Genomic DNA, 24087 nt, shown 5'->3' with positions numbered 1-24087 from the left:
TAGTTTAACACATACATTCGCACATGAACAGTCCAATACAGTATTCTGGTAGCATTTTCATGCAATTGTCTTTATCGAGTTATTTTGAAAAAAAATTAACGTTCAGTTTCACAATAAATAAATACAATTAATTGCAGTCACAGACCACCACGGATTCATTAAAATGGTATTTATTTACAATGCTATTTTAAAAGTGTTTTCGTTTAGAAAAATTTATTCTAAACCTACCACACTAAACAGTTTTCTTAGTATTACGGGGAGAAATACCTACAAACATTTGATTGAGAAATGATATAATCATCTATTATATAAATGATTATCGGTTAAATAACAGGTTGATACTTTTCGATTTTTTAATAATAAAAAGATATAAAAACAGAAAAAAACAGTTTACGTAATATTTATAAAACGTCAAAAAGTGAAAAATTACTGATACATTTGCACTGACTTGAACTTTTTTCATTGTATAATGTCAAACTTTAATCTTTCTTAACTGCAGACAACTAGCGTTACATTATCTGCAGTCTACATAACTCGACATAACAACATACGCGAAGGTTATCCCTTTTCATGCACGGTCGATTTGCATTTTAATTATTGATATATTAAATATAAATATGCCTTTAGATATGCCAAAATATTATCCTAGAAACACGTACAAGAGTTTTACGCCCGATTAAATCTATAGAGAAATTAATACATTATAAAATAAAGATACTTTTAAACGGGCAAATAGCAGGGCAACTACTCGACGGACCCCAGAAACGCCTCCCTTGTGTTGTACAAGACTTTTTTGACACCGGTGAGAAGTCTCGTGTTAGTTTGCTAAACTATACGGGTATTTAATTATAGAATGGACAAAACTGTCAGTCTACCACAACAACTGAACAAAACCACCACGGGTAAGACGAATGCTTTCAGTGGCAAACTCAATATATAAGTCATATGTTGGCCGTTTGATCACCTAACATCAGTGAAAGATTGAATTGCTCGATTTGTTAACCATTCCATCGCACCATAATTCTGTTTAAAACAGTGTTTGGATGTTTGAGCTCTAAAGTGTTAGCAGTGACAAAATATATGCTTGTTGTGAGCCGACAGAACTTTCGTAATGTTATGAAATATCCCTTTATCATTGGTTATTACGTCATGCCATGATATAAGCTAACGTACTCACATGTTACACATTTTTCATGATTTTTTTTCTTTTAATTTTAGCATCACGAATACTGATCACCTCTACAGGCGTTTACTTGAGAGCTTATTCAACATGTTACATAAGGCTTAGAAACTTCACCAAAGTACGTTAGCCGTATTTTTATTAATTACTGTGGTAACTTACATCAGTTCAGTGCAGAAAGCTTAAAAAAAGAAAGCTTTTTGTTTGTTTTCTCTAAATAAAAAATACTATTAGGTATTGTAATATATCGTGAGTAAAAAAATTATACCGACGTCGAAATGAAGGATTATAGTGATACAGTACATGTAGTACATTAGGTTAAAACCTCTTATAACAGCTGAGGTCTGTAACTTAATGGTTCTATAAATGATGACCATTTCCTGAGGATTTGATATCTCCAAATGCAGAAACAACACGACTGTTGACTTTTCTTTTTCTTTTCTTTTTTTATAATAAAATGACCATGATTTAACATGTGAAATCTGTATCGGAGCAGTCTCTAGTTTTTTTTTTTTTTATATGTATACAGTATGTAGAAAATACAGTATTTTGGCAAAAACTGTTTACCATAGGTATTACTCCTCTACAAATGAGCTCTGTGCTTTGTCAACACTATTAATATTATAGTAACCTTGGTGGAGACCAGTAGTAACCCAAGTGGAATGGCACTAGTAAGTCCCTACCAGACCAACCGGTTTGGGGATCCCATGGATCTAGTTGCTCTGGCACAGCAAGTACAGAAGGTAAGAGATAGCTATTTATCATTTTAATGATGGTTTTTTTTTTTAATCAATTATATATTTTGTTTTTTTTTTGGAAAATTTAGGGAGATGAATTCGTCAGAGCCAATGCTTGCAACAAACTCACAGTGATTGCTGAGCAGATAAGATACCTTCAGGAGCAAGCAAGAAAGGTGAGAATGAACTGTCAATCAAATGACCTTTTTCCTTTTGCTAATACCATAATAGCAGCACCATAAATATCCCTGGTCTTAAAGAAATTGTTTACCATTAACATTGTCTTTGAAACATTACTCAACCTCAGGCCTTTCAATATATATATATATATGAGTGTTTTTTTCCATCAGAACAGATCTTTAGAAATGCGCATTGCTTCTCAAACAGTGGATCCTCTGCAGTGAATGGGTGCCGTCAGTCTACAGTTTTAAGTTAAAAATGTCTGAAAGTTAGATTTCTTACCGCTTTGCGCTTAACTAGATGTTAATTGATTTATTGGAAGCAAGTGGATTATTTTGGTGTTTTTATCAGCCGTTTGCAACGCTACATTCCTTGAAATCTGTTTTCATGGAGGAACAAACATCTACACCATGAATTACCTGAGGGAGAGTAAAGCACATCTTTATTTTGGGTGAATTATTATTTTAATGTTTAAATATCGCTGTCCATAATCTGAAATGTGACAAATAAATAAAGACTAAATCACGCTTCAGGTTTTGGAAGATGCCAAGAAAGATGCTGAGCTTCACCATGCTGCCTGCAATGTTGTGAAGAAACCAGGAAACATGTATTATCTTTATATGCGTGAATCCGGACAGCGCTACTTCTCCATTCTGTCTCCAAAGGTCAGTTGATTGCCTCATTATGAGTGTCTGGGTCTTATCAGCTGACATGAGTGAAAAGAGAGATCAATCTGAATTGGTTGACGCCAACTAGTAGTAGGGTGACTATACCCTTTGGCCATTTTTACAGGACATGTCCTTGTTTTGGCTGTTTGCACTGTGCAGGTCGATCATTGTATGACATTCACGAGTGATTCATAGAGAGCAGAGCAGGCGGCCCCTTAAGCTTTCAAATCATTCGTGTAAGGATGAAAGAACCTCAGATACTTTGATTTCCAGAGAAGCAGACAAAACAAACATATGGGCGTCTTTGAGACACCCCACAAAGTGGGGGTGCAGGAAACTTCCTTCGCTTCTTCCCATTAGTTTCTTTTTAAATCCATTCGTTGACCTTTCCTACGACGCAGTGTGCTCAAAAAAATGAAATGAAATGCCAATGCAAGCAAATAAACGTTCACGTCTAGTATCATTTGAAATATTCAGTAAACTAAAAGGTAATAAAGATTTGAAGATTTGTTTTGTTTACTACAGTGGGTGTGTGCCTTCTCACAGGGTCTTTCATGCAAATGAGCTTCTGTTCCCATTAAGGTGTAAACTACCCAGGTCTGGGACCTTTGTATATTCCTCCATTTGGGGGATGTTTAATATTGGTTTAGTATTAAAGGATTGCATTTAAAAGGGTCAGGGCCTTCTGTGGCCGGAAGAAATTCATCTTTGATATTTTGATGTATTGTATTGATTTGATATCTTCGAATTGGCTGTATAGTTAGCATGATACATATTTACCCAACTTATAACAAATCTGTATAAATTGGCTAGATAAAATACTATTGAAATACTAACATGGTTCGGGCATATTCCATAGTATTAGCCATAACCTCTGGTTATTGTCTAAGCTTTAGTTAAATTATGTAGTTAAAAATGCTATTGAAGTATTGCCATTTTTTATAGTGTAAGCCAGAGCCTCTGATTATTGTCTAGGCTTTATTCATGTTGTTATAGTTAGACTAACTATAGTGGGCTAGATAAAACTCTATTTAAGTATTAGCAAAATAAAAATAACCAATTAATATTTCTACCTAAATTCGACGTCATAATAAAACTGAGTCAGATTTGAATTTAACAAATTAAAGAACTTTGCGCCCTGAAAAGACAGAACACACAGGAAACCTTTATTCACTGCTGGATACAGTCTCTGGGTCAAATCATTGACTTTACAGTCCCATGATTCTTTTTTGTCATACAATGATCGTTGCAGCTATGCTTTAAGTAGAACGAACAAACAAACACATGCCCATATTTGCGTTGCTTTGATCGTTTCTCTCCAGATCTTATTGGTCCAACTACTTGAAATGTTTTAGGCAATTTAAAAATCCTGGCCAGGATGTGTTCAGTATAAATGGCACACATGACCACCAAATGTTTATTTTGTGTGATTGCAATATTAACTCAAAAAACAAATAATTGTGCTATAATTATGCACCGCATTTAACAGCTAATTTAATATCATACGTTTCAATATCTTGCAGGAATGGGGTCCTAGTTGTCCTCACAAGTTCCTCGGTGGATACAAACTCCAACATGACATGTCTTGGACACCGCAAGAGGAAGTTGAAAAGCGCGATGTTGAAATTGGCATCATGGACAAACTGTTGAACAGACAAACTGCTCTTCCAGCCTGTACAGAGCCCAATTTTGAAGGTCTTTCACAGTGAAAGGTCATAGTTCACTCACGGACTGTCTTATCGGCTCATGGATGCAACATTATCTTAAAAGCTACTAATAGTTTATATACAAGTAAACTGAATTAAAATCAGACTGGAATCTTGGCCTTGTCACTTCTATTGAACCTGTAAATATGTAATTCAATCATGCATTTAATGTGTCTTTACTGTGAGATTTTCTGTTTTTATTTTAAATGTTGTGGTCTGATTAATCTTAATGTGTTTACATTGAATCAGTTATCCGGCACCTTAGTTGATTTTTTCATTTAATAAATAAGTAGAAAAGTATAACTTGGTCTTCGCAAAATAGCATAAGATATGTGCCCATCATATATATACACACATGATATATATTTTATTAAACATGATAGATTTTCCATCCAAAAAACGAATGGTGACATATCAAAAAAGCATTTATAAAAATTAATTGGTTAAAATCAACTGTGCAAATTAACACCTGCAAAACACCAATTTAGCCATCTGTTTCTGTTGTGCTGCATTTATCTGTGATGTTTTGGAGGTAAGAGTTCACAAAAGGTAACAACTCCCAGTTGTCCGTTGCAATGTTGACCCGAGCAGCATCCTCAGCCTGTGTAATCTTCAAAAGGATGTGGTACTTGGGTGGAAGAAAGAACAAGACTTTCCATGATCTTTTGCTTTGCTGATCTGTAATAAGGTAACCTTGAAAATGCGTCTTGATCAGATCAGCAAGACTTTCATCTTCAGGTTTAAAACAGAACAGACTAATCGCAGATTTGTCTGGATTCCCAGAGGCTGCGGCCTCCCAGGTGTATTCGAACACTTGTTCTTTGCATTCACAGGATGAGTTTGGTGGTAAAGGCAGAGGAAGGAAGATCTCGGGGAATGAAACGCTCACATCAGGCAGTCTGCTGTGCCAAGAGTGTCCGTCTTGTGTGGTAAACACGGCACTGACGCTTAAACTAGTGGGATAAGGTTGAAAGGGCTTGAGCTTGACTTTTACCTCAGGTGGCTTTCTATCTCTGAACACACATGGTACATGTATGTCACTTACCTTTGCATAGTTTAAATCGTTCAGCTCGAAATGCAGACAGATTGTAAAGACTTTATCGAATAAAGGATCCGTGTCTTTAGCATGAGTCAGATTGTACCTCAAGGTGACCTCAGAGCCGAATCCAGGTGTCTGAAACTGTCCTTGATAAACCTCCAACCAATTTTGATCCTCTCCCGTTGCCTCCATTGTGCCTGAAGAGCTTTGTGAGGCTTTTTCTTGCACCTTGATGAGTTGCAAAACATGTCGGTTAGTTTTATGAACAGTCAGGTTACTGGCGATCCCCTCGCTCTCTGCCATAATTGCAGAATGGGATCGCTCTTTGGCACGTCCGCCATCGAGTCCTTTGGCGAGAACTCCTGTAAGCTTTTCCCACGAAAGGTTGGTAAGCAGTGTGTAGTAGAAGCGAGCGTGATCCTTAATATCCGTATCGTCATAATGTATTGATATGTACTGCAAAAGGTCTGCCAACTCGATAAACACTTGATCGATGGAGGGGTGCTTCAAAAGATTGCGGCAAACGGCGAGAACTGCGTTTCCCACCTGCCAGTTGCCTCTTTCACACAAGTTGGAGTTGATGAGGACATTGAGAAGTAGGTAAATGGTGTTTCTCTGGGTAATCTGACCTTCTTTAGCCACTCTTTTTAAGACTTTTAAGTGCCAGCTCAAATTATGAATCGTCAGCTGCAATGGAGGCAATTCCATAATGCATTTCTGAAGCCCTCTTAGCAACTTGACCGACCAGACTGGGTCATCCAGATGCTCCTGGATGCGATCTGCGAGGCCAATCAAATTGGGAGCGAGTTGCGAATGTTTGGAATACATATCGCATAATTTGTTGATGAGCTTCTCTGAGAGTTCTCCCATGCCGTTAAAGTGCATAAGAAAAATAAACAACGCTCTGAAAGAGGTCACCACCACTTCTCTGCTACCATCATTGTCTACGATTTTCAAAAGAGCCATTATGTGATCAAACAGGTAGCCGATTCCTTTGTCCGCTTCGCCCTCATCGGCCTCGAGGTGCACCAGACAAAGAAGGTTTAGCCTGCAGAGCATAGTTGCACTATCATTGAAAACCGTTGGATGAAGAGACGCTGCCAGACGTGGCGTAACCAGAACGGGTAAGCTCTCTTCTCCGCTGCTGGATATAGGCCGGTTCTCGGGGAAGTGCAGGATGCATTCCATGTAGAAGAGCTTTTCGGGAATCCTCAGGAGCGGATGCTGGGCTGTCCCCACGAGACGCTTGAGCAGGAAGTTCTCATCCTCGGGGGTGAAAAGGCTATCTGTGAACATGTCCTTCATAAAAAGAGTGGCATGCATAAGTGAAACATCTGCCGTTCCAAATAGTCGCAGGAGCTGTGATTTGAATAACGTCGGAGAGAGTCCCGGGACCATGGCGACAACTTCTACAAGTTCCCTAAGTAGGGCAGACTGGGAAATAGGTGTTAGAAGGTAAGACTCCTCCAAAAGCGAAGACATTATAGATTTAAGTTCTTTACAATCCAGTCCTTGTGGCAAGCGTGGGACTTGCACCAGGAGGTTTACTGGCAATGAGGTCATTGCTACTTGATTGCATTTCCATGCAAACCCTTCATTTCCTCCTAAGATACTCTTAAATTCTAGGTCAGTAACATCTTTTTGGTTCGCCAAGATCCTTATGGCATTCTTCAGCCCGAGTGTGTAAAGCAAACAGTAGGACTGATGCAGAACTGTGGTTTCTTGCTGTTTTAGAAGATACAGGGCCTCTAACTTTTGAGAAAGAAGACCAGGGTTACAGGCTTCCATTTCTCGTAGGCAATCACAAGCAGTGGCCCTTATTGGCTGCTGGGATAGACCACATCTGTAGTCATTGGTGTCCTGGACCGTCTGAAATAGCAGGTCAAGCCAGTCTTCAGCCGTCTTCGAGTGGGTAGCCAGGCAGGATGTGCATATTATCACACTGGTGATGGCTAAAATGACATTGCACTTGAGCACGATGGATTTCTGAGGCGTGTGAGAGAAGACTGAAAGGAGTTCAAGGGCTGTTTCCTCTCCCACAGAGACAGAAGGGCAGAGAAGGGTTGGGTGCTCCAGCAGCACAGACACAAGAAGTATCTTAAGTGGGATAAAAAAACATTACAATAATCACAAGAAAAGCTAATTACAGGGAAAATGCACAACATTTCAACAAAGCTTTATAGTAATTAATAGATCCAGTAACTGCAAAAGTTATTGTGGAGCAGTGTTTTAATAATGAACTAAATCTAAAACTATGAAAAAAAAAATTATCAGTTTAATTAAATATTACATATACATATACATGTATACCCATTTTGTTTTGAAAACCTTTAAAATAGAGAATATTTGTAACATTATATTGATATGTAAAATATTATTACATATGAATATATTCCTACTAGTTCAACGTCTGTATGCATGCACATCACATAAATTACAATATAAATTACAGTGCCAGTTAAAAAAACATGCAGTACGTGCGTTCGTTACCTTGAGTTGATCATTAGCCTTATCATTCCGCAGTTCGTGCAGGAGATCAGCCAAGAAACTCTCAGTGGTGGTGGTGGCCAAAAACTGAGATGGACTCAGTAGAAAGGCAGATATTCTCTGATCCCAGAGATCGGCAATAGTCATTCTGTAAATAAACTATGAGAAGAATACGCATTGATTTAACAGTGATTTAACAGATAAAATAAAAGCGCATTCGTTAAATGCAAAGACTTGCCTATCAGGTCACTCTTAAAAACATAAATAATGCAATTTACTATGCAACGTCCAACTATTGACGTCTCTGGATATCATGTGTTCTGAAGCGGTCATATGATACACAGCGTAGTGACATCAGCACACTTTAAAATAAAAGTAAATTAAGTAGCCGATATTAAAATATCCCATAATAACATTTGTTTTTATTATTTATTTGTATTTTTTTTATTTATAAACCAACCTTATTTTATATATTTCACTCATATTATTTACACTTACATTTTTTAACGAGAAATTACGCTTTTATTTTGAAACGGTGACGTTATCTCGTTTTCTGACGAGCTCTTTACTGCCATCGTGCGGCGAGTTGAATATTTAGAGAAGTAGGTCAAAAAGTAACCTAAATTAGAAAATTAAATAAATAATTAAAACAAAACAAAAAATTAAAATCATACCCTCTGCAAAGAATAATAAGCTCCTGGTTAGCAAGATAAGGTGATCTTATCTTGACAGATATCAGAGTTTATTGCCGTCATTACAAACACTGCTGCTGTTGCAAAAGATAAAAATGATATCAACATAAACATAAATAAAAAAAATAAGATATATTTTAAGCATGTTTACTATAACACATTCAAAGCTTACATGGTTATCACAGTTTGTGTGAAACTAATTAATTAACTTTGACGAATTGCTATTCTTATGTGCACTTAGGTTTAAGTTGTGCGTTTTTTCTCCCACCTCCTTAATAAAACATGAATTGAAGCGTAACTCGGATTGAAATAATACGACGCATGTAAGTGGTTTACTGTATTTATACGCACGTGAGAGGATAAAACTTTGCATACGTCGTGTTAGGTTTGCATTTTTGCAAAAACCCTCGAAGTTCTTGCTCTAATGAAGTGTGATGGAGTGACGCAGCGTCGCGCCCCTGCTCTTCAGTGCTGGAAACCCCGAGCGCGCGGACCTGCCAACGCCCGGCGCAGAGAAACAAACAGAAAGGATACGGTGAGTGCCAATGACGCTCAAAATATTGACTCGATTTTTCTTCTTATGATCAATATCAGCGCTCGGCCTGGTGCCAAATCTAGTTATGAATGCGTACTGTATGCGTATATGTATATTTAAACGGGCATTTAACGAATCGAACGCGTTAAATGGAACCGGACGGCAGTTAGCACAGGCGGCTAGCTGAGGCTGAGGAGAACCGGTCAGATTTTTTTTTTTTTTTTTACCATAAGCGCTGTCACGGTTATTATCTTGCTACCGTTATCGCGTACGTGTAAAAGTCTGTGCTAACGTAATAATTCATTTAAGTTTTGTCTTTGTCTTAAACACGGAAGCTATTTCTGGCTTTCGGTCTGTCATCCTTTGCAGTAGCCTGTTGACGACGGATAACTGTCATCATTTATTAAACGCAGATTTTCATGTTAGCGTATTGCAGCTAATTTGTCTTAAAGGCGAAGTGAATTATTGCGCTCGCTGAGAAGAACCCGTGCTCGAATGCTTAAAATGTGGTTTTGGTGGCCTTGAGTGGTTTAGCATCTTTGGAAATTCAGAAATGCTGCGTTTTTTTATTGAATTGTGTGGCACTGAATCTGAGTTTGAATCGTTTAGTATCGATGACACTGACAGGCCTGTTATTGAGCTCAGCGTTATATATATATATATATATATATATATATATATATATATATATATATATATATATATATATATATATACACACACATACAAACTCGGATTCACTGCCACACAATTAAATAGAAAATGCAGCATTTCAAAATTTCCAATGTGAGATAATATATATATGACACTATTTATTAAATCAGTGCAATAATGCAATATTCATAAAGGTTCTTGTTATTGCTCTAATTTCATGAATGCGATTCAATGAGGTTGGAAGGTACTAGTTGACCATTGTTCCCTGTTGATAGTTGATTTGTGTCAGGGATGTCTCTGTCTCTCCTAACATATGCATTATTTCTATAGTCCGTGTTTTTTTTGTTTTGTTTTAAAGCAGTTATTGATTTGTCTGCAGGTTTTGGGTTGTTAAAAAAAGAATGCTAATGGATATTTGCATCCATGGTACCGTTTTTGTTTCTTCTTGTAAACCGATTGAAGCACCAAAGTACTCCCTCTCAGTCTCATGAATTTGTTTAGTAATTCTTTTTTTTTTTTTTTTTTTTTTAAACTTGCATCATTATGTATTTTGCAACAAGTTCTTTTTTGCTTCTGATCATTGAGGAAACGCTTTTCCTGCCACAAATGAATCGTTAAACTATCACAGGAAGAAGGAGGCAGGACTTGCATGAGAAGAATGAACAAATCCAGCTAGAACTAATCTCTCCTTGTGTTTTTTTTTTTTTTTTTTTTTTACGATAGAAACAGGAAAAATGCAACGTTTGGATCATTACTTACGTTTTTAACATAACGGCCGTTCATTCCTAAGTGTAAAAAATCTAGCTGGAATCAGACAGCAAAACTGTTTACCTCCCATTTACGTTATTAATGCTAGCAACGTCTAAATAGTTATAGCGCGTTTCATTTGTGTTTACCGTATAGTCATATGCTAAAATAAAACGATTCTACTTTATTTCGACTGTATTTTTCACATTAATAATGTATACGTATCTCCTCGTTTTTGTGATTAACTCAGAATTGTAAAATGCAAACTTGGAATTTTGAGAAAGTCAGAATTGCGATTGAGTTGAGTGGGTTTATATTTGTTTATATCGGAATTGCGAGGTCCGAATTGTAAGATCAAAAGTTGCAATTATCTTTTTATTTTTTTATTCCATGGTGGAAACAGGCTTTCAGACTTCTTACTGTGTAAATGAAGCTGTGACTATCTATAACAAGCTTTACTGGGTCATTCAATCCATACGCCTGCAGTGGTTTTATTAATTTTGCGCGTGTGTCATATAAAGGGCCGACGATGTGTAGTCGAGTATTTTCCACCCCAAAAATCAGGGTGGATTTGGGGAAAAATAAGAATTAAGAGGTGAGGCTGATTCAAATAAGCTTGTCCAAATGTACCCTGGTTTTAAAGAGCGCGGATTTGCTGTCTAGGTTAGCGCATGAATCAAGATTACATTGCTTTGCACAGTCTAGAGCTTGAAGGAAACTCAAGTTTGGCCTTAATGCAGTCATTTCCAGCACACCACTTTTTGTTTGCGGGTTTTTTCACTGACTGTAAAATGAGGTCAGGCCTCGCATCCGCAGATTGCAGCGTGCGAGGGGAAGGAAACAGCCGGGATGGGCTTCCATCTCCTCGTCCTGACCATCTGTGAGCTCGAAGGCTCACCCGCTTACTGCTGCATAGCTCTGCAGAGGCTTAGCTGCTGCTCAGGCGCGCCGCGAACGGCAGGAAATGGTTCTCTCAGCCTCGCGCTTCAATCCCCTGCTTCCCCTCGGCACACCAGAGGAAAAGGCTGTTCATTTGTGGCCCCCGCGCGCTTGGGTCGGTGTCGTGTGGATGGTGGTTTAGCGTACCGACCCGCTGCGCGATGTGCAGAAGCTGGTGACGTTATGCTTGAGTTTAAAGCTGCAGTGACCCACGTTCGGAACGGAGGAGGGGAATTCGAATGGTTTAAATATATCGGAAATTCGGGTCCCACTTCATAATAGTGGGACTTAACCACTATGCACTTGCAGCAATAAATAAGTACTATTTACTTATTGTATTGCAAAACACTTCTGCTGCTAGAGAGGTGGGATGAAGGTAAGGTTAGAGACAGTTTTGGTGGTACGGGTAGGTTTAAGTTGTAAGGTATGGATCAGTAATTCGATATCATTATGTATCGCGATTATAATTATTTTTAATAACGATTTGATTTGATTTTTAAACATTTCTGATATTTCAACATGCATTACTAGTGTTTCCCATACATTGATTTATTTGTGCCGTTTAACTTTATTGAATAAACAAGCGGTATATGAATGTATCTCTGAAGGGAACTGTCTTTTAGAAAGGCTTTCGAAGGCATTATCTGATAAAAGTAGCGTTGATCAGCCGATTCGATTACAGCCATTACTGGAAAAATCGCTAGTTTTAAGACTTAGCGCCTTCCGCTGGCAGAGAATAAGCTTGCATTTTCAATCGGTCGGTGCATAGAGCGCAGATTATGGATGCATCGATTATTGAATAACCGAATGGAATGGAATAACTGAAAAGGCTGAATAAATTACGCTGAAAATGCTGCGACGTGATCAAATATAGGCGTATGCAGCAAACATGTCGGCGGTGTAAAAGCGTTTAAAGGTGTCTGAGAAAAACACTACAACCGTTTCAAGCAGCGCATCTCAAGTCTCCGACGATTAGAGGAACGGAATAATTAACATGCAGACCGTTACGTTTTCTAAAACGCACACGTTGCTACATGCAATTAAAAGCACATTTTGGCTATTTAAAAAAAACCTTGTTCGGTATTCAGCCTTCAGGGCAGTGCTTCATTTCGTTCAGCTTCATTTCTGTGCATCCCCAGCGCAGATTGCGGAGGTGTGACGTTTTAGTCATTTTATGGTTAATTTAGCAAGGAAACCATTTGAGTTCTCCTAGAACACAAGTTGAAACTTTCACACCAACGCGTCAGAATGTTATGAAAGAATACAAGCAGTTGAGCACTTGAGGTTGGACTTTTGCATGAGCACAATATGAGTGGTGAATCACGTTATGTAATGTTTGGAGTATCACTTCACTTTTGTCAAATCAGTGTGCATCTTTTGCTGATGCTCTTCTAGTATGTGTTCTGACTGTCTAACAGATTTTAAACTCAAACTGGCTTTCCGTATTAAAAGTACTCAATTGCTTCCCAAATCATCTTCCCAAAACTTTGTGAGCGTAGGAATATATCGCTGCTGTTGGAACTACAGTCTGAGTGGGAAAGATCTTGCAATTGATGCGCCTAGTTTACAGTCGGGATACAATAGCAGACAAAACGACTTGAACCTTTTAAATATGTGTGATTTCCAGTCTAGCGATATGTGTTTCACTTAAATCGGACAAGTTTCAGGCTTCAGTCGTTTCCATCAGCTCGGGGCAGTCGGGAAATGCAAAAGACGTAATGTATTTAAGTGAAATGATTTTTTCGGTCATTGTACATGCAGTTTCTTGGATGCAAATAATATGAGCCAATCTTATGCCAGACTAATTAAAGGACATTTATTACTGCACAAATGTAACTATCTGTGAGACATTGAAGGGTGTGAGATTGATTTGAATATGACTTATTCTCGCTTCTGCCGCAGTTAATAGGGGACTGATTAATTTCACACATTTTGTGTTGATGGCAGCTAGGCTCGTTAGTTACTAACGTGGGTGTATTATGCATGCAGACAAACAACACTTTAGCATTAGACATATCACATGGAGAGATTAGGTCTAAGTCCGTTTTGGTATTATACTTAAAAATGTAGATGAGTGTTTTTACACCGCGTAAAGTCAGCTCAGTATTTTTAATTAAAATATAGTTCTGTTGGCATTTTGAATATTTGATTACGCTGACAATACAATATTTTGATTACAGTGAGTCTGGTGCTGTTTTAGTAAGGGGTTTGATGGATTTAGTGAATAACATGTAGAAAGGAATTCAAAGCCATTTGATTGTGAATCTGTCGACACTGTTTGTGCTGTATGCTTGGTTTGTGGTGCAGGAAAGATTTTAGCTCTTCTAAATACAGTTCATTCTCTAAATATTGCTATCGTGAACGATCCCGTTTTCTCATTTGCTATTTGTCCTCCGCTACTCTATACATGTTATAGAATACAATTAAGATTTTCTAAAACCATTTTGGCTGTGGTTTGTTCCGCGTTTTACTCTGCACACGTAATAGTAGTGGGCATAGAGATGTTTCGTAATGCGCATGTGCTTTAGTGTCTCTTTTTACACCTTAAAACTTGAGACTGACACGCTAGCGGCGAGCCAGCTAGTGCTGAATAAAGTCTCACGTGAACGGTTTTGTCTTTCATCGCAGATCTTGAATGAGAACAGTGGATTTGTAAAAGCACAGCTATGCAGACGATCAAGTGCGTCGTTGTTGGTGATGGAGCAGTGGGTAAAACCTGTCTATTAATCTCCTATACAACTAATAAATTCCCCTCCGAATATGTACCAACGGTGAGTATCATTTTCTATTTTTATTTTTTATTTTTCCCATGTTGCCTTGTGTTTTTGAATTACTATGTCCCGACCCGTCATGTTGGGTGCTGGATTTCAGTGGCTGTAATTTTGTAATGTTTCGTGAACACTTTCTTTTTTTTTTGTTCATAGGTCTTTGATAACTATGCAGTTACGGTTATGATTGGTGGTGAGCCGTACACCCTCGGGCTGTTTGACACTGCAGGTACAACACAAATTACTTGGTTAACCCTATTCTCTTCAACGTATAGCTTATTAATTAACGTCATCCTCATTGAGCTTTAATAAAGCCTTTTTGGCAGTAGGAATTTCTCTGGCTTTTAAAGTGTCTTTTTGGTTGGGCTGATGGGGGGGGGCATTCATGATGATCATTGTTATAGAAATTAGACCTCAGGAGCTTTGGAGAATTCCACACATTCCTGTGGAGGGTGGTTGAGCTTGAAACGGCTTTTTCTGGAGGATTGCGGGACCAGTCTTTTGCTTTGCATGTTTACAAATGCATGACTGCATGACGTCCGTTGGCTACTCGGGATTTCAAATGCATTCTTGGCTTTAATTTATCCTTTCATTTCCATCTCTTTGCAGGTCAGGAAGATTATGATAGATTACGACCCCTGAGCTACCCTCAGACAGATGTCTTCTTAGTCTGTTTCTCAGTTGTTTCACCTTCTTCGTTTGAAAACGTCAAAGAAAAGGTGAGCTTGAATCATTTCAACCTGCCGGGGCAATGTATTTTGTTGGTCCCTAGGCTTTATGTGTCGTGCTGTCTGAAGTACAAAAAAAAAGCCCTTAAAAAACCCTTAAAGATTTATTGAAACTGAGGGTGGACCTTGGTTCTTCAAGAGGGATACATGGACATGCTCAATTTTCCACATTTTGAAGCTAATCTGGGGCACATTGAGATTTCAAAGGTTCACTTTTATTCTGACTTTAAAGTGGACTCGAATATATAGAGTAAGTATTAATGGTAGCTCTTTATTTTATGGTTACACCTATTATTAGAGTAGGATCCATATTACTAGAATATTAGCTATTTATTAGTGCTAATTAATAGGAGTGTGCCATATCATACCATCCCTGATAATGGCAGTATACATTTTTTACATGATGATAAGTCTCTTATTGCGATATCAATGATATAGCGGCTTGATGCACAGAATGTTTGGCCAAAAATAGCAAAAATGCTAAGTTTTACCAAACAAGGATGTGTTGCGATCAGATAGAGGCTCGCGCTAATGCAGCAAACATGATGGCAGTGTGGAAGCATTATTAAAGCATTAGTTTCAAATTTTTGATCATTTACTCAACCCCCTTGTCATCCAAGATGTTTATGTATTTCTTCAGTCAAAAATAAATGAAGGTGATGGTTTTTGATAGGTTATAGTGAACTTCAGTGGACAGTTGAAGATCAAAATTACAGTTTCAGTGCAGCTTCAAAGGGCTATAAACGATACCAGAGGATTATGTGTAATAATGATATTTATAACAACATACAGCAAGAAAAGTAACCAATTACCAGGGAAGGTAACTATTGCATTATTGCAAAAAATTCTAATCGACAAATATCTTAGATGCCTCCAACAGTAATTTATTCTCCATAAAATAAATTATTTTTAAACACTGTACACCAATACAAAGCATCTTAAAAATACTTAACACTGAACATTTTTAACATTCTAGCATACATTATAACAACAAAGCACAATTAAACTTAACATTAATAAGTCAGTAAACTTTTTTTTTTTTTGGGGGGAGGCTGTTTTTGAAACTGAAATATACCCAATCCTAACAAATCATACATCAATGGAGTGTTTATGTACTCAGCTTATTTGTTAAGCTTTCAGATAATTTATAAATCTCCAAAAAAAACAAAAAAAAAACAAACTTATGACTGGTTTTGTGGTCCGGGGTCACATATGATAGGCTTTATTATAATGCTATTGCAGTTGTAATTAGAGATGCATCCGAATGAAAATTCTCGGCCAAAGCAGATTTTTCACAATTGCATAAATGAAATAGCCAAAATGTGCTTTTTTACAGTTTTGTCTAGCTTTTAAAAGAAATCACAAATCGGTTACAAAACAGTTTAGTAAATATTATTTATTTACTAAATACTAAACGTTTCTTAAATGTACACCTAAGAGTCTAGTCATATTGGTCGTTTATAGAACAACTACACAAGTAATTGGTCTGATCCTTTGGCCTTTGTCTTACAGTGGGTACCTGAGATCACCCACCACTGTCCAAAGACCCCCTTCCTGCTGGTGGGCACGCAGATTGATCTGAGAGATGATCCTTCTACCATCGAGAAGCTTGCCAAGAATAAACAGAAACCCATCACTCCGGAGACAGCAGAGAAGCTGGCCCGTGATCTGAAGGCTGTCAAATATGTGGAGTGCTCCGCTCTGACGCAGGTGAGGGAGGTCTCACACATAGCACACAAATGAAATGTTGTGTTCATAAATGTATACTTTATAAATGGAAACGGCTGCTTTAATTGGTCAGTTAACATGCCAAAATATCCTCAGTAAGGTAACGTTTGCAGCTTCAACTTTTGTGCTTTTTGACTTGGGATGTCAATGTTGGCTTTGTGTCCTGTCACAAATCTAAATATATTTATTATTATTTTTATTTATTTATTTTTATTTTTTAAATCCTCACCGTCTCGCCTTCTAGAGTCGCAGAATGATTTCATTGCTGTGGTAATCGTGGGGAAATTGAAGATTTTGTGGCCGTGAATTAAGAATTAATTTCACTTACATCGGTCCATTTCAATAACATTTCCCTAGAAAACCCACAGTCGCGAATTAATATGTTGTTGGAACTAATTAACAAGTTTCAGGAATGAATAGCCTGCATTTGTCCTGTTCCCGTCTGCAGCCCTGTCAAAGCAGGGAAGTAATAAAACATTATCGCTACATTTCTATACATAACTTTGCATAGTATCTGTTTTTATGTATGTCCAGAGTTTGGATCATGATAAAAGCCTGGTTTGAAGTGATTTTCGCGAAAGATTCAGTTCCTTCAGCTCATTCTCTAACTCTCCCAGAGGTAATAAGTTGAGTTTTACCCATTTTTAATCTGTTCAATTTATCTCCGGGTCTGGCGACAGCACGTTTAGCATTGCTTTGCATAGATTGTTGAATCCGATTAGACCAGCATTTCATTCGAAAATGACCAAAAGTTTCTGTATTTTTTTTCTTTTTAAAACTCGCTCCTTTTGTAGTTAAAGTTAAAGGCCGGTGAAAAAATGAAAAGTTGAGTGAGGTTTTTTTTTTTTTTTTTTTTTTAGGCTGGTATGATTAATATCTAATCCCGCTCGGTCTTAGTACATGATATAACTACAGAAAAGTCAAGTTTTAAATATTGAACCTCTTTGGTCATGTTTGATCGCAATGCTACTGGTCTAATTGGATTCAATGATCTGTGCTAAGCTATGCTAAAAGATCAGCTGAATAGATTCCAAAATTGGTAAAACTTAACTTATCAACTCTGGGGGAGTTGGAGAATGTTTCCAAAAAAAAAAAGTGGAGTTCTTCTTTCATCCACCATTGATAGCTTTAATCGATTGATTCATTACCAATAAGATATGCAATCATCGGTTAATCATTGACATCCCTAACTTTGACTGTTTACATGACACTGTTGTTTTGGGGACTGAAAATGCCAGTTTTAAACTCCACATTATCATTTCTGTGTAAAACAGTTTTTGACAGTTTTTACAGATGTAAATGCAAATTGTTTTGAATCATTGCATGAAATTATAATTATTATTATTAGGAGTAGTAGTAGTAGTACTTTTAAATGCGAGGGAAAAGCTTTTCTGTTTTTAACTACATTGTCGTCGTGTAAACTCAGATTTCAACATCTAAAAATGTCTTCAAGTCATTCTCAGTGGTTAGAAATGTCCTGATGATATAGAGTTAAGATTTGAGTCTTCCAGGTGTGTTTTGTACTCATTTTTATATTTATTTCAATTTATATACCGTTTACATTTTAACAAGAAAGTGGAAGCTTCATAGCATTTGGTCAGAGGCTCAGAGACTTGGTGACTTGTTTGAATTATGTTTTTTTGAAAACTATGTTTGGTTTGTGATCAGAGATTTGATCTGTCATTGACCTTGTTGATGATTGCTAGAATAATGCATTATGATGCGACTGCATAGGGGGTTCTTATCTAATGGGTTTACCGGAATTATAAAGACTTTCATAATAGGATCACTATTATTTCATTTCATTTCGTTTTTTTTTTTTTCTCCAAATGTTAATATCGTCCGTAGGCCTGTGTGGCATCTGCGCCTGTAGAAATGCTATTTAGCGGTTCTTTCTGTGCAACAAGCAACTTCTCTTCCTCACTAGCTGCTGTGCTCTGTTAAAATGTGCTAGTTCCTCTCTTTGTATCTCACCTCTTCTCTCTCTTTCTCATCTGTGCTCTGTAACTGCTAACATTGGTGCTTTATTCTGTTTCCCTTCCCTTCTGTGTTCATAGCGAGGTCTGAAGAATGTATTTGATGAAGCTATCCTAGCTGCCCTCGAACCTCCTGAAACGCAGCGAAAACGGAAGTGCTGTATATTTTAAACCTCTCTTTCTAACGCCCCAACTCTTCCCCAGATGTTTGCTGCTTCCTTTAGTTACCTCTTGCTCCACAGAAGTTTCCCAATCTCTTAAGTGACGTCACATGTATCTTGTTTCACCAATACTAAAGGATTTGCTTTTGCTATTTACTTTTGTTCTACTTTTTTGTTGGCTTTGAAGATCGCTAACATTAGACCCATCTATTGAGAGTGACATTTGTCTCCTTTCTACAAATTTTTATTATTATTATTATTATTATTATTATTATTTGCACTTTGGGTTTAAAAATAAAAATGTGGAAGTTTACAACGAAGGGTTGAATATATATATATATATATTTTGCTTTACGTAATATGTTGCTTTAGACATGAAAGTTTCTAGTCTTTATTTCATTATTAGCGTTACGAGCAGGCAAAGGTAAAATAGTTCAATACTTTGCTGCTCAGTTTATTTTCAAGAATCATTATTCCTTATGTCAGTGTATTTATTTTGTACTGCAACAATTGTATCATATAAAGTTAATTCTAAACTTAACGTATGGCTACAATTTGCAATTTGGTGCCATTCTTATCCTTACAACGTCTTGAGAGTTTAAATGGCTTAATATAATCCTGTGAACTGATTTGTGCCATTAATAAAGGACAGCTGCAATTGCCATTACTTAATGCGTCTCTCTCATCAATTAATGCTGTTTTCAAACAGTTGGGTTTCGATCAATTTTGATGCCAACACTAACACAACACCGTTATACATTACCCACAGTGTCTTTTTGGACAAAGCGCAATCCACAGCTATCTTCCACCAGTTGTTCGTGAATAAATCACTATGGCTCACACAGTGGGGCCTTGTCACAGAATTCATTTGAGACATGCTAACAGAGCTCGACTGGACAATAACTTCTCAGACCGCCCTTCTGAGGACGGTTTTCTCAAACAATGTCATACTTATTGTTTCCAAGTGCCCAGCAGTTCCTCCTTGGCTCTAATCTGGGCATGTGCACCGAAAAGTGTATTGTACATGTTCTCTCTTGTAGCTGTCACTTGAGCTGTTTTGTCAACAAACAAAAATATGAAATTCTCGTATAAAAAAAAAAAAAAAAAAGAAAAAGTGTTGTTCTTGCTCAGTTTGCCCAGATGAGGGCAGTCTTGTAGCAAGTCTACAGTGCAGGTCGCAGATCACTTGTCCCTGTGAATGTTTGTTATTTCACCCAGAGGCCTCAGTTTCTGTTCGACCAGCCCTTCACCTCACCAACCCTTCGGTCTCTGAGCCTGTGTTTGCTTGCACTTCCACTTTCTTGTTTGACACCTCGCGTTACGTCAGAATGACTGCACCGCATGGCTAATTCAGTTGGGTTTTCAGTTGAATGGGTTTTACTCGATACTTGCAGAGGAAGTATTTCAGATCATTGGCCAACCATCAGAGATCTTCATTTTTAGGTCGTTGTCAGGCCCACGTGGAATCAGTTTAGAGAATCGGTCTTTAATAAAATCTGACATCCCGCGTGGGCAGTCCACACAAAAATGAAAGTTGCCATCATTTTAGTCTTTCCAAACGTGTATGACTTTCATTTTTTTGTGCAGAACGCAGAAGATATTTTGAAGAGCGCTTTCCCACTGACTTCCATTTATATGTACAAAAAAATTTAATGTAAATCAATGGGAACTCAAACTGGTTACCGGCAAGTTTCTTCTAGTTTAGTGTGCACAATCACCCTCACTTTTAGATACTAGTACAACACTCTTGCACAGTTTGAAAAGAGATTTTGCAGCATTTCCTTCACAATAAACACAAAATACGTCCCCCTTTTTTTGTTTGTTATCTTTGCTGTTCTTAGTCGCCTGGTTTACTGTAAATATTACTTTGTTATATGCACTTCCTACACGTTTAAATTTACTTTATGCTGCCTATCCATCATTTATTTTCCAATGCTCCTCTTATATTTTGCGTATTCAAATTCATTGAATCACGTTGCATCTGGCAGAAGTGAGTTTTGCTCCCAACCCACCCATTGATTTTCTTTTTTTGTCTGTGCGTTGACCCATGTTGAGTGTCCATCTCTCCCTTGCTTTGTGTTCACAGAAAGGCCTAAAGAACGTATTTGATGAGGCGATTTTGGCAGCCCTGGAGCCCCCAGAGCCCAAGAAGAAGCGTAAATGTGTGCTGCTATGAGCGCCCTGTTACACATCCCTCCCCCTCCCTTCTTTGCTCTGCTAAGGCTGGTCCACAGCTTTACACTCTAAAAAGCAATGTGTAAAAGAAGTGAGTTTCAATATTTGCTCTGCAATAAAGATATAAAGAGTACCCACTATACACATGCACAAACACACACAACAAAAACCACACATGCCCATTAATATAAAAAAAAAAAAAAAAAAACCTAGAGGGCCTTTTCTAGTTTTGATTCCAGGAGTCTTACTTCTGTACTTCATGGTGAGATTGATTAGAGATGCTGCCTTGGTTTGCCAGCCATGTTTTGACTTTTAATGTAAAAAGTAGTACCGCTGCACAGGGGTATCTCGGTCGCTAAAGTCTTAAGCGGGTTCGGGGTTGTGTTTCTTTTCATTGTGCGTTCAAAATGGCAACCGAATCACTTGATCGTAAACGCCACTAGCCCAAGAAATAAAAGAATTGTTATATTTGGAGATGTGTTCGCGAGTCCGCCGTAATCCCTCTCCCACCCTCGAACAACATCACCCGAAGTGCTTAGAAATAGCTCCTTGTTCTTTGCCAATATTCCCATTTAATAGGCGTTCAAGACGGTAGTCCTGTAAATGGTTTGTTTGCTTTCTGTGCATAATTTTGACTCGTTGCAAAGAAAAAAAAAAAAACCTCGGTCATTTCAAGCAGGGAACTTTCTAACAGTGTTAGCAGAACAAGTGGCGTGTTCTAATGCGTTGCTAGGGACCATGGAAGCGTTTTTCCAGAACTTGTGATTCATGTAGGTAAGCCTCCAGGTTCCTTCGGATAGGATAACATTAATAATAATGTAAGCTGACAAAAGTTGTTGTAGGCTCCAGTTGTTTTTATTTCACCAAATGTTTTTTTTTTTTTTCTCTGTGATTATTGATTTTTGTTTGTTTTTATTTTAATTTTGTTTTCATCAGAGGTTCATTTCACTCCGTTCAGTTCACAGCAATCCTCTGATCCACCTGTTTTTTTTTTTTTAATCAAGCATCAGTTGAATGTTTATATTGTAGTGCAAGATCACCTCTCTCAGAACCAAGAAGCACGTTTAATAGCGCAGCACAGGTGGATCAGAGTTAGTTTGATTCCAGTCTATGACCCTTCCCTAGTTGTTTGTTTGTCTGTTTTGATTTGTTTGTTTTGGTGTAAACCAAATGCTCTGTATGAAGTCCCTCCTTTGTACTGTATATGCATTCTTTTGAGAAAAAAAATATTAAACTTATACCTTAATTGCCTTTATCATGTTCCAATCATTTTCTTAAGGTGCTGCATGCACCCCGGCAAGTAGGCTTTTGATCCGTATGAAAGCCGTTTGATATTTCATAATCCGTTTGATACTTAATGCTTGCACATTCCTGGCTGTAAAACATCATTAAAGATCCCATTTTACCTCCAATCTATGTTTTCATCGCGCTGCCTTATCAGGATTCGTAAATTACGCTGAGGTGGATGAGTTAACACATTCCTTGAACGTTTTATGTGTTTGCTGTCAGTGTGCACTTTTGTTAAACGGCCACAGAAAGCCATCAATTATGAAGTGTGGAATGGCAGGCGTTTCTCTGCTTGGTTGGCGGAGGTGTCCACCTGCATGACTCCACTCATTATCGGCGTGGTTATCAGTGTGTAGGTTCAGCCTTGCCAGAAAGCCGATGCAGACGATGACTGTTATGAAAACATCCCCAGCTGTGCTGCCGTCATCAGGTGAGTCTGTCAAGAAGCCGCCGGGGTCAGGTTTCGCTCCACAAATCAAAAGGAGGAATTAGGGTTTACTGTTTATTTAAGGATACATATATGACGTTTTTATCACAATCGAGCGTGTTTTCTAGTCATAAAGTGAATATAATAAATTCACCGTACGAGTCAAGACCGTGTAGTTATGTTCAGTTTCGCGGTGTTTGTTGTACTTCCCGTGGGTCAAAGACATGCGTCATATACGCAATAGATATTTAACAGAGCTTTAACACAGAAAGCGCAGAAGACAAACACTAAATTATCTTTCGGGCTTGGGCCTAGTCCTAGACTAAAGTGAAAATCTGAGCCGTTTCAACTTGCACTGACTAAATCTCAAAACATGCCATAGTTTTGTCTCAAGATGCACACCAGTAATGCTTTTTTTCAAAGGCATGTTTAGAAAAATGACTTATGAACAAATTGAACTATGGCCTTATCCTGGCTTAGGCTAAACCCTGTCTATGAAACCGGGCACAGATATACTATCGGTGTATTATTGTTATTATATTAGATCGTATTTTGAACAGGAATCATTAGATGACTTTAAGAGACTTTAAGGATCTCGGTACAGTCCCCCAAAACTAATATATTGTCATTTTAAATCTCTACCCATCTTTGCCACAATCCTTCAAATCACCAGGCTTTACCTGTTTGTCAGCCAGTTGCTTTTGCATGATGATTTATTCCTTTATAGGTCTTAATGAGCGCTTCACAAAAGATGTTGTTTCATTTTACGTATATCTATAACAATGATCAGGCACTTTGCTTGCAATGAATATGCTTTCTATTTATCTAAATTGAATTTGCTGTTGACCAGAGATAGACGGATGCAATCAGATTCGATTTAAAAAAAAGGATATCGAATAAAACTGAGAATGTCACAATGCAGTATCTCCATCCGTTGGTTTTAATGGCCTTGTGCATTAAAAGAAGGTACGTTTTTTCCCTCTCGAGACGTTTGTACTCAATGACTTGTACACGTGTATCCCTATGCAGGTCTTCCCCATCTCTTCATGCTTTGTACTCGCAATTTCCAGGTGGATGATTTTGAAATGTTAAACTTTTATCCGAGAATAGGGGTGATTTGTCATCCGGGCAAGACTTAAACAGACTGTCCAAGCTGTCCACTGCTTTTGGATCTCTCCTGTCCTAAGTGGGAAAGCTGTAAAGCTGATTCCCATCCAAAGCAAACACTAGCTTTGACGTTAGTTTCGTTGCCCTGCCATGCTCTTCTTGGAGA

The 24087-nt window shown here is 37.8% G+C and overlaps 3 protein-coding genes across 9 annotated transcripts; 2 read left to right on the top strand and 1 right to left on the bottom strand.

Annotated features, from left to right (window-relative positions):
• The first annotated feature begins 746 nt into the window (after positions 1-746).
• On the top strand, positions 747-4587 carry c11h1orf50 (chromosome 11 C1orf50 homolog). 2 transcript variants are annotated; one of them, XM_043252923.1, is made up of 6 exons: positions 764-902; positions 1219-1301; positions 1808-1923; positions 2007-2093; positions 2631-2762; positions 4289-4587. In XM_043252923.1, the coding sequence occupies exons 3-6, from the start codon at positions 1843-1845 to the stop codon at positions 4472-4474; spliced, it is 486 nt and encodes a 161-aa protein (XP_043108858.1). In that variant the 5' UTR covers positions 764-902; positions 1219-1301; positions 1808-1842; the 3' UTR covers positions 4475-4587. The 2 variants fall into 2 exon arrangements, with proteins under 2 accessions (XP_043108857.1, XP_043108858.1); XM_043252922.1 differs by lacking the exon at positions 1219-1301 and having other exon boundaries at positions 747-902.
• Positions 4588-4887: 300 nt separating this feature from the next.
• Positions 4888-9145, bottom strand: ap5b1 (adaptor related protein complex 5 subunit beta 1). 5 transcript variants are annotated; one of them, XM_043252916.1, is made up of 4 exons: positions 9041-9142; positions 8672-8763; positions 8001-8156; positions 4888-7607 (listed from the first exon to the last, which is right to left on the bottom strand). In XM_043252916.1, exons 3-4 carry the CDS (start codon positions 8142-8144, stop codon positions 4956-4958), a joined length of 2796 nt encoding a protein of 931 aa, XP_043108851.1. In that variant the 5' UTR covers positions 8145-8156; positions 8672-8763; positions 9041-9142; the 3' UTR covers positions 4888-4955. The 5 variants fall into 5 exon arrangements, with proteins under 5 accessions (XP_043108851.1, XP_043108849.1, XP_043108852.1 ...); XM_043252914.1 differs by lacking the exons at positions 8672-8763; positions 9041-9142 and adding exons at positions 8236-8359; positions 8496-8659; XM_043252917.1 differs by lacking the exon at positions 8672-8763 and having other exon boundaries at positions 9041-9145.
• Positions 9098-22355, top strand: cdc42 (cell division cycle 42). 2 transcript variants are annotated; one of them, XM_043252919.1, is made up of 6 exons: positions 9098-9224; positions 14193-14335; positions 14489-14561; positions 14942-15051; positions 16573-16770; positions 21012-22355. In XM_043252919.1, the coding sequence occupies exons 2-6, from the start codon at positions 14231-14233 to the stop codon at positions 21099-21101; spliced, it is 576 nt and encodes a 191-aa protein (XP_043108854.1). In that variant the 5' UTR covers positions 9098-9224; positions 14193-14230; the 3' UTR covers positions 21102-22355. The 2 variants fall into 2 exon arrangements, with proteins under 2 accessions (XP_043108854.1, XP_043108855.1); XM_043252920.1 differs by lacking the exon at positions 21012-22355 and adding an exon at positions 18846-19592.
• Positions 22356-24087: the final 1732 nt, after the last annotated feature.

Source organism: Puntigrus tetrazona, chromosome 11, assembly GCF_018831695.1.
Source record: "Puntigrus tetrazona isolate hp1 chromosome 11, ASM1883169v1, whole genome shotgun sequence".
Taxonomy (NCBI): Eukaryota; Metazoa; Chordata; class Actinopteri; order Cypriniformes; family Cyprinidae; genus Puntigrus; species Puntigrus tetrazona.
The sequence above is the reverse complement of the archived record's forward strand: the minus strand, read 5'-3'. Positions and strand labels throughout refer to the sequence as shown.

What these genes read in the sequence shown, in the direction of transcription:
- c11h1orf50 (XM_043252922.1), top strand. Translation starts at nt 854, where the DNA reads ATGGACAAAACTGTCAGTCTACCACAACAACTGAACAAAACCACCACG. An exon ending in TGGCACAGCAAGTACAGAAG is followed by an intron (nt 1,924 to 2,006) that starts GTAAGAGATAGC and finishes TGGAAAATTTAG; the next exon opens with GGAGATGAATTCGTCAGAGC. An exon ending in TTCAGGAGCAAGCAAGAAAG is followed by an intron (nt 2,094 to 2,630) that starts GTGAGAATGAAC and finishes ATCACGCTTCAG; the next exon opens with GTTTTGGAAGATGCCAAGAA.
- ap5b1 (XM_043252917.1), bottom strand. Translation starts at nt 8,144, where the DNA reads ATGACTATTGCCGATCTCTGGGATCAGAGAATATCTGCCTTTCTACTG. An exon ending in AGGCTAATGATCAACTCAAG is followed by an intron (nt 7,608 to 8,000) that starts GTAACGAACGCA and finishes ATCCCACTTAAG; the next exon opens with ATACTTCTTGTGTCTGTGCT.
- cdc42 (XM_043252919.1), top strand. Translation starts at nt 14,231, where the DNA reads ATGCAGACGATCAAGTGCGTCGTTGTTGGTGATGGAGCAGTGGGTAAA. An exon ending in CCTCCGAATATGTACCAACG is followed by an intron (nt 14,336 to 14,488) that starts GTGAGTATCATT and finishes TTTTGTTCATAG; the next exon opens with GTCTTTGATAACTATGCAGT. An exon ending in AGTGCTCCGCTCTGACGCAG is followed by an intron (nt 16,771 to 21,011) that starts GTGAGGGAGGTC and finishes TTGTGTTCACAG; the next exon opens with AAAGGCCTAAAGAACGTATT.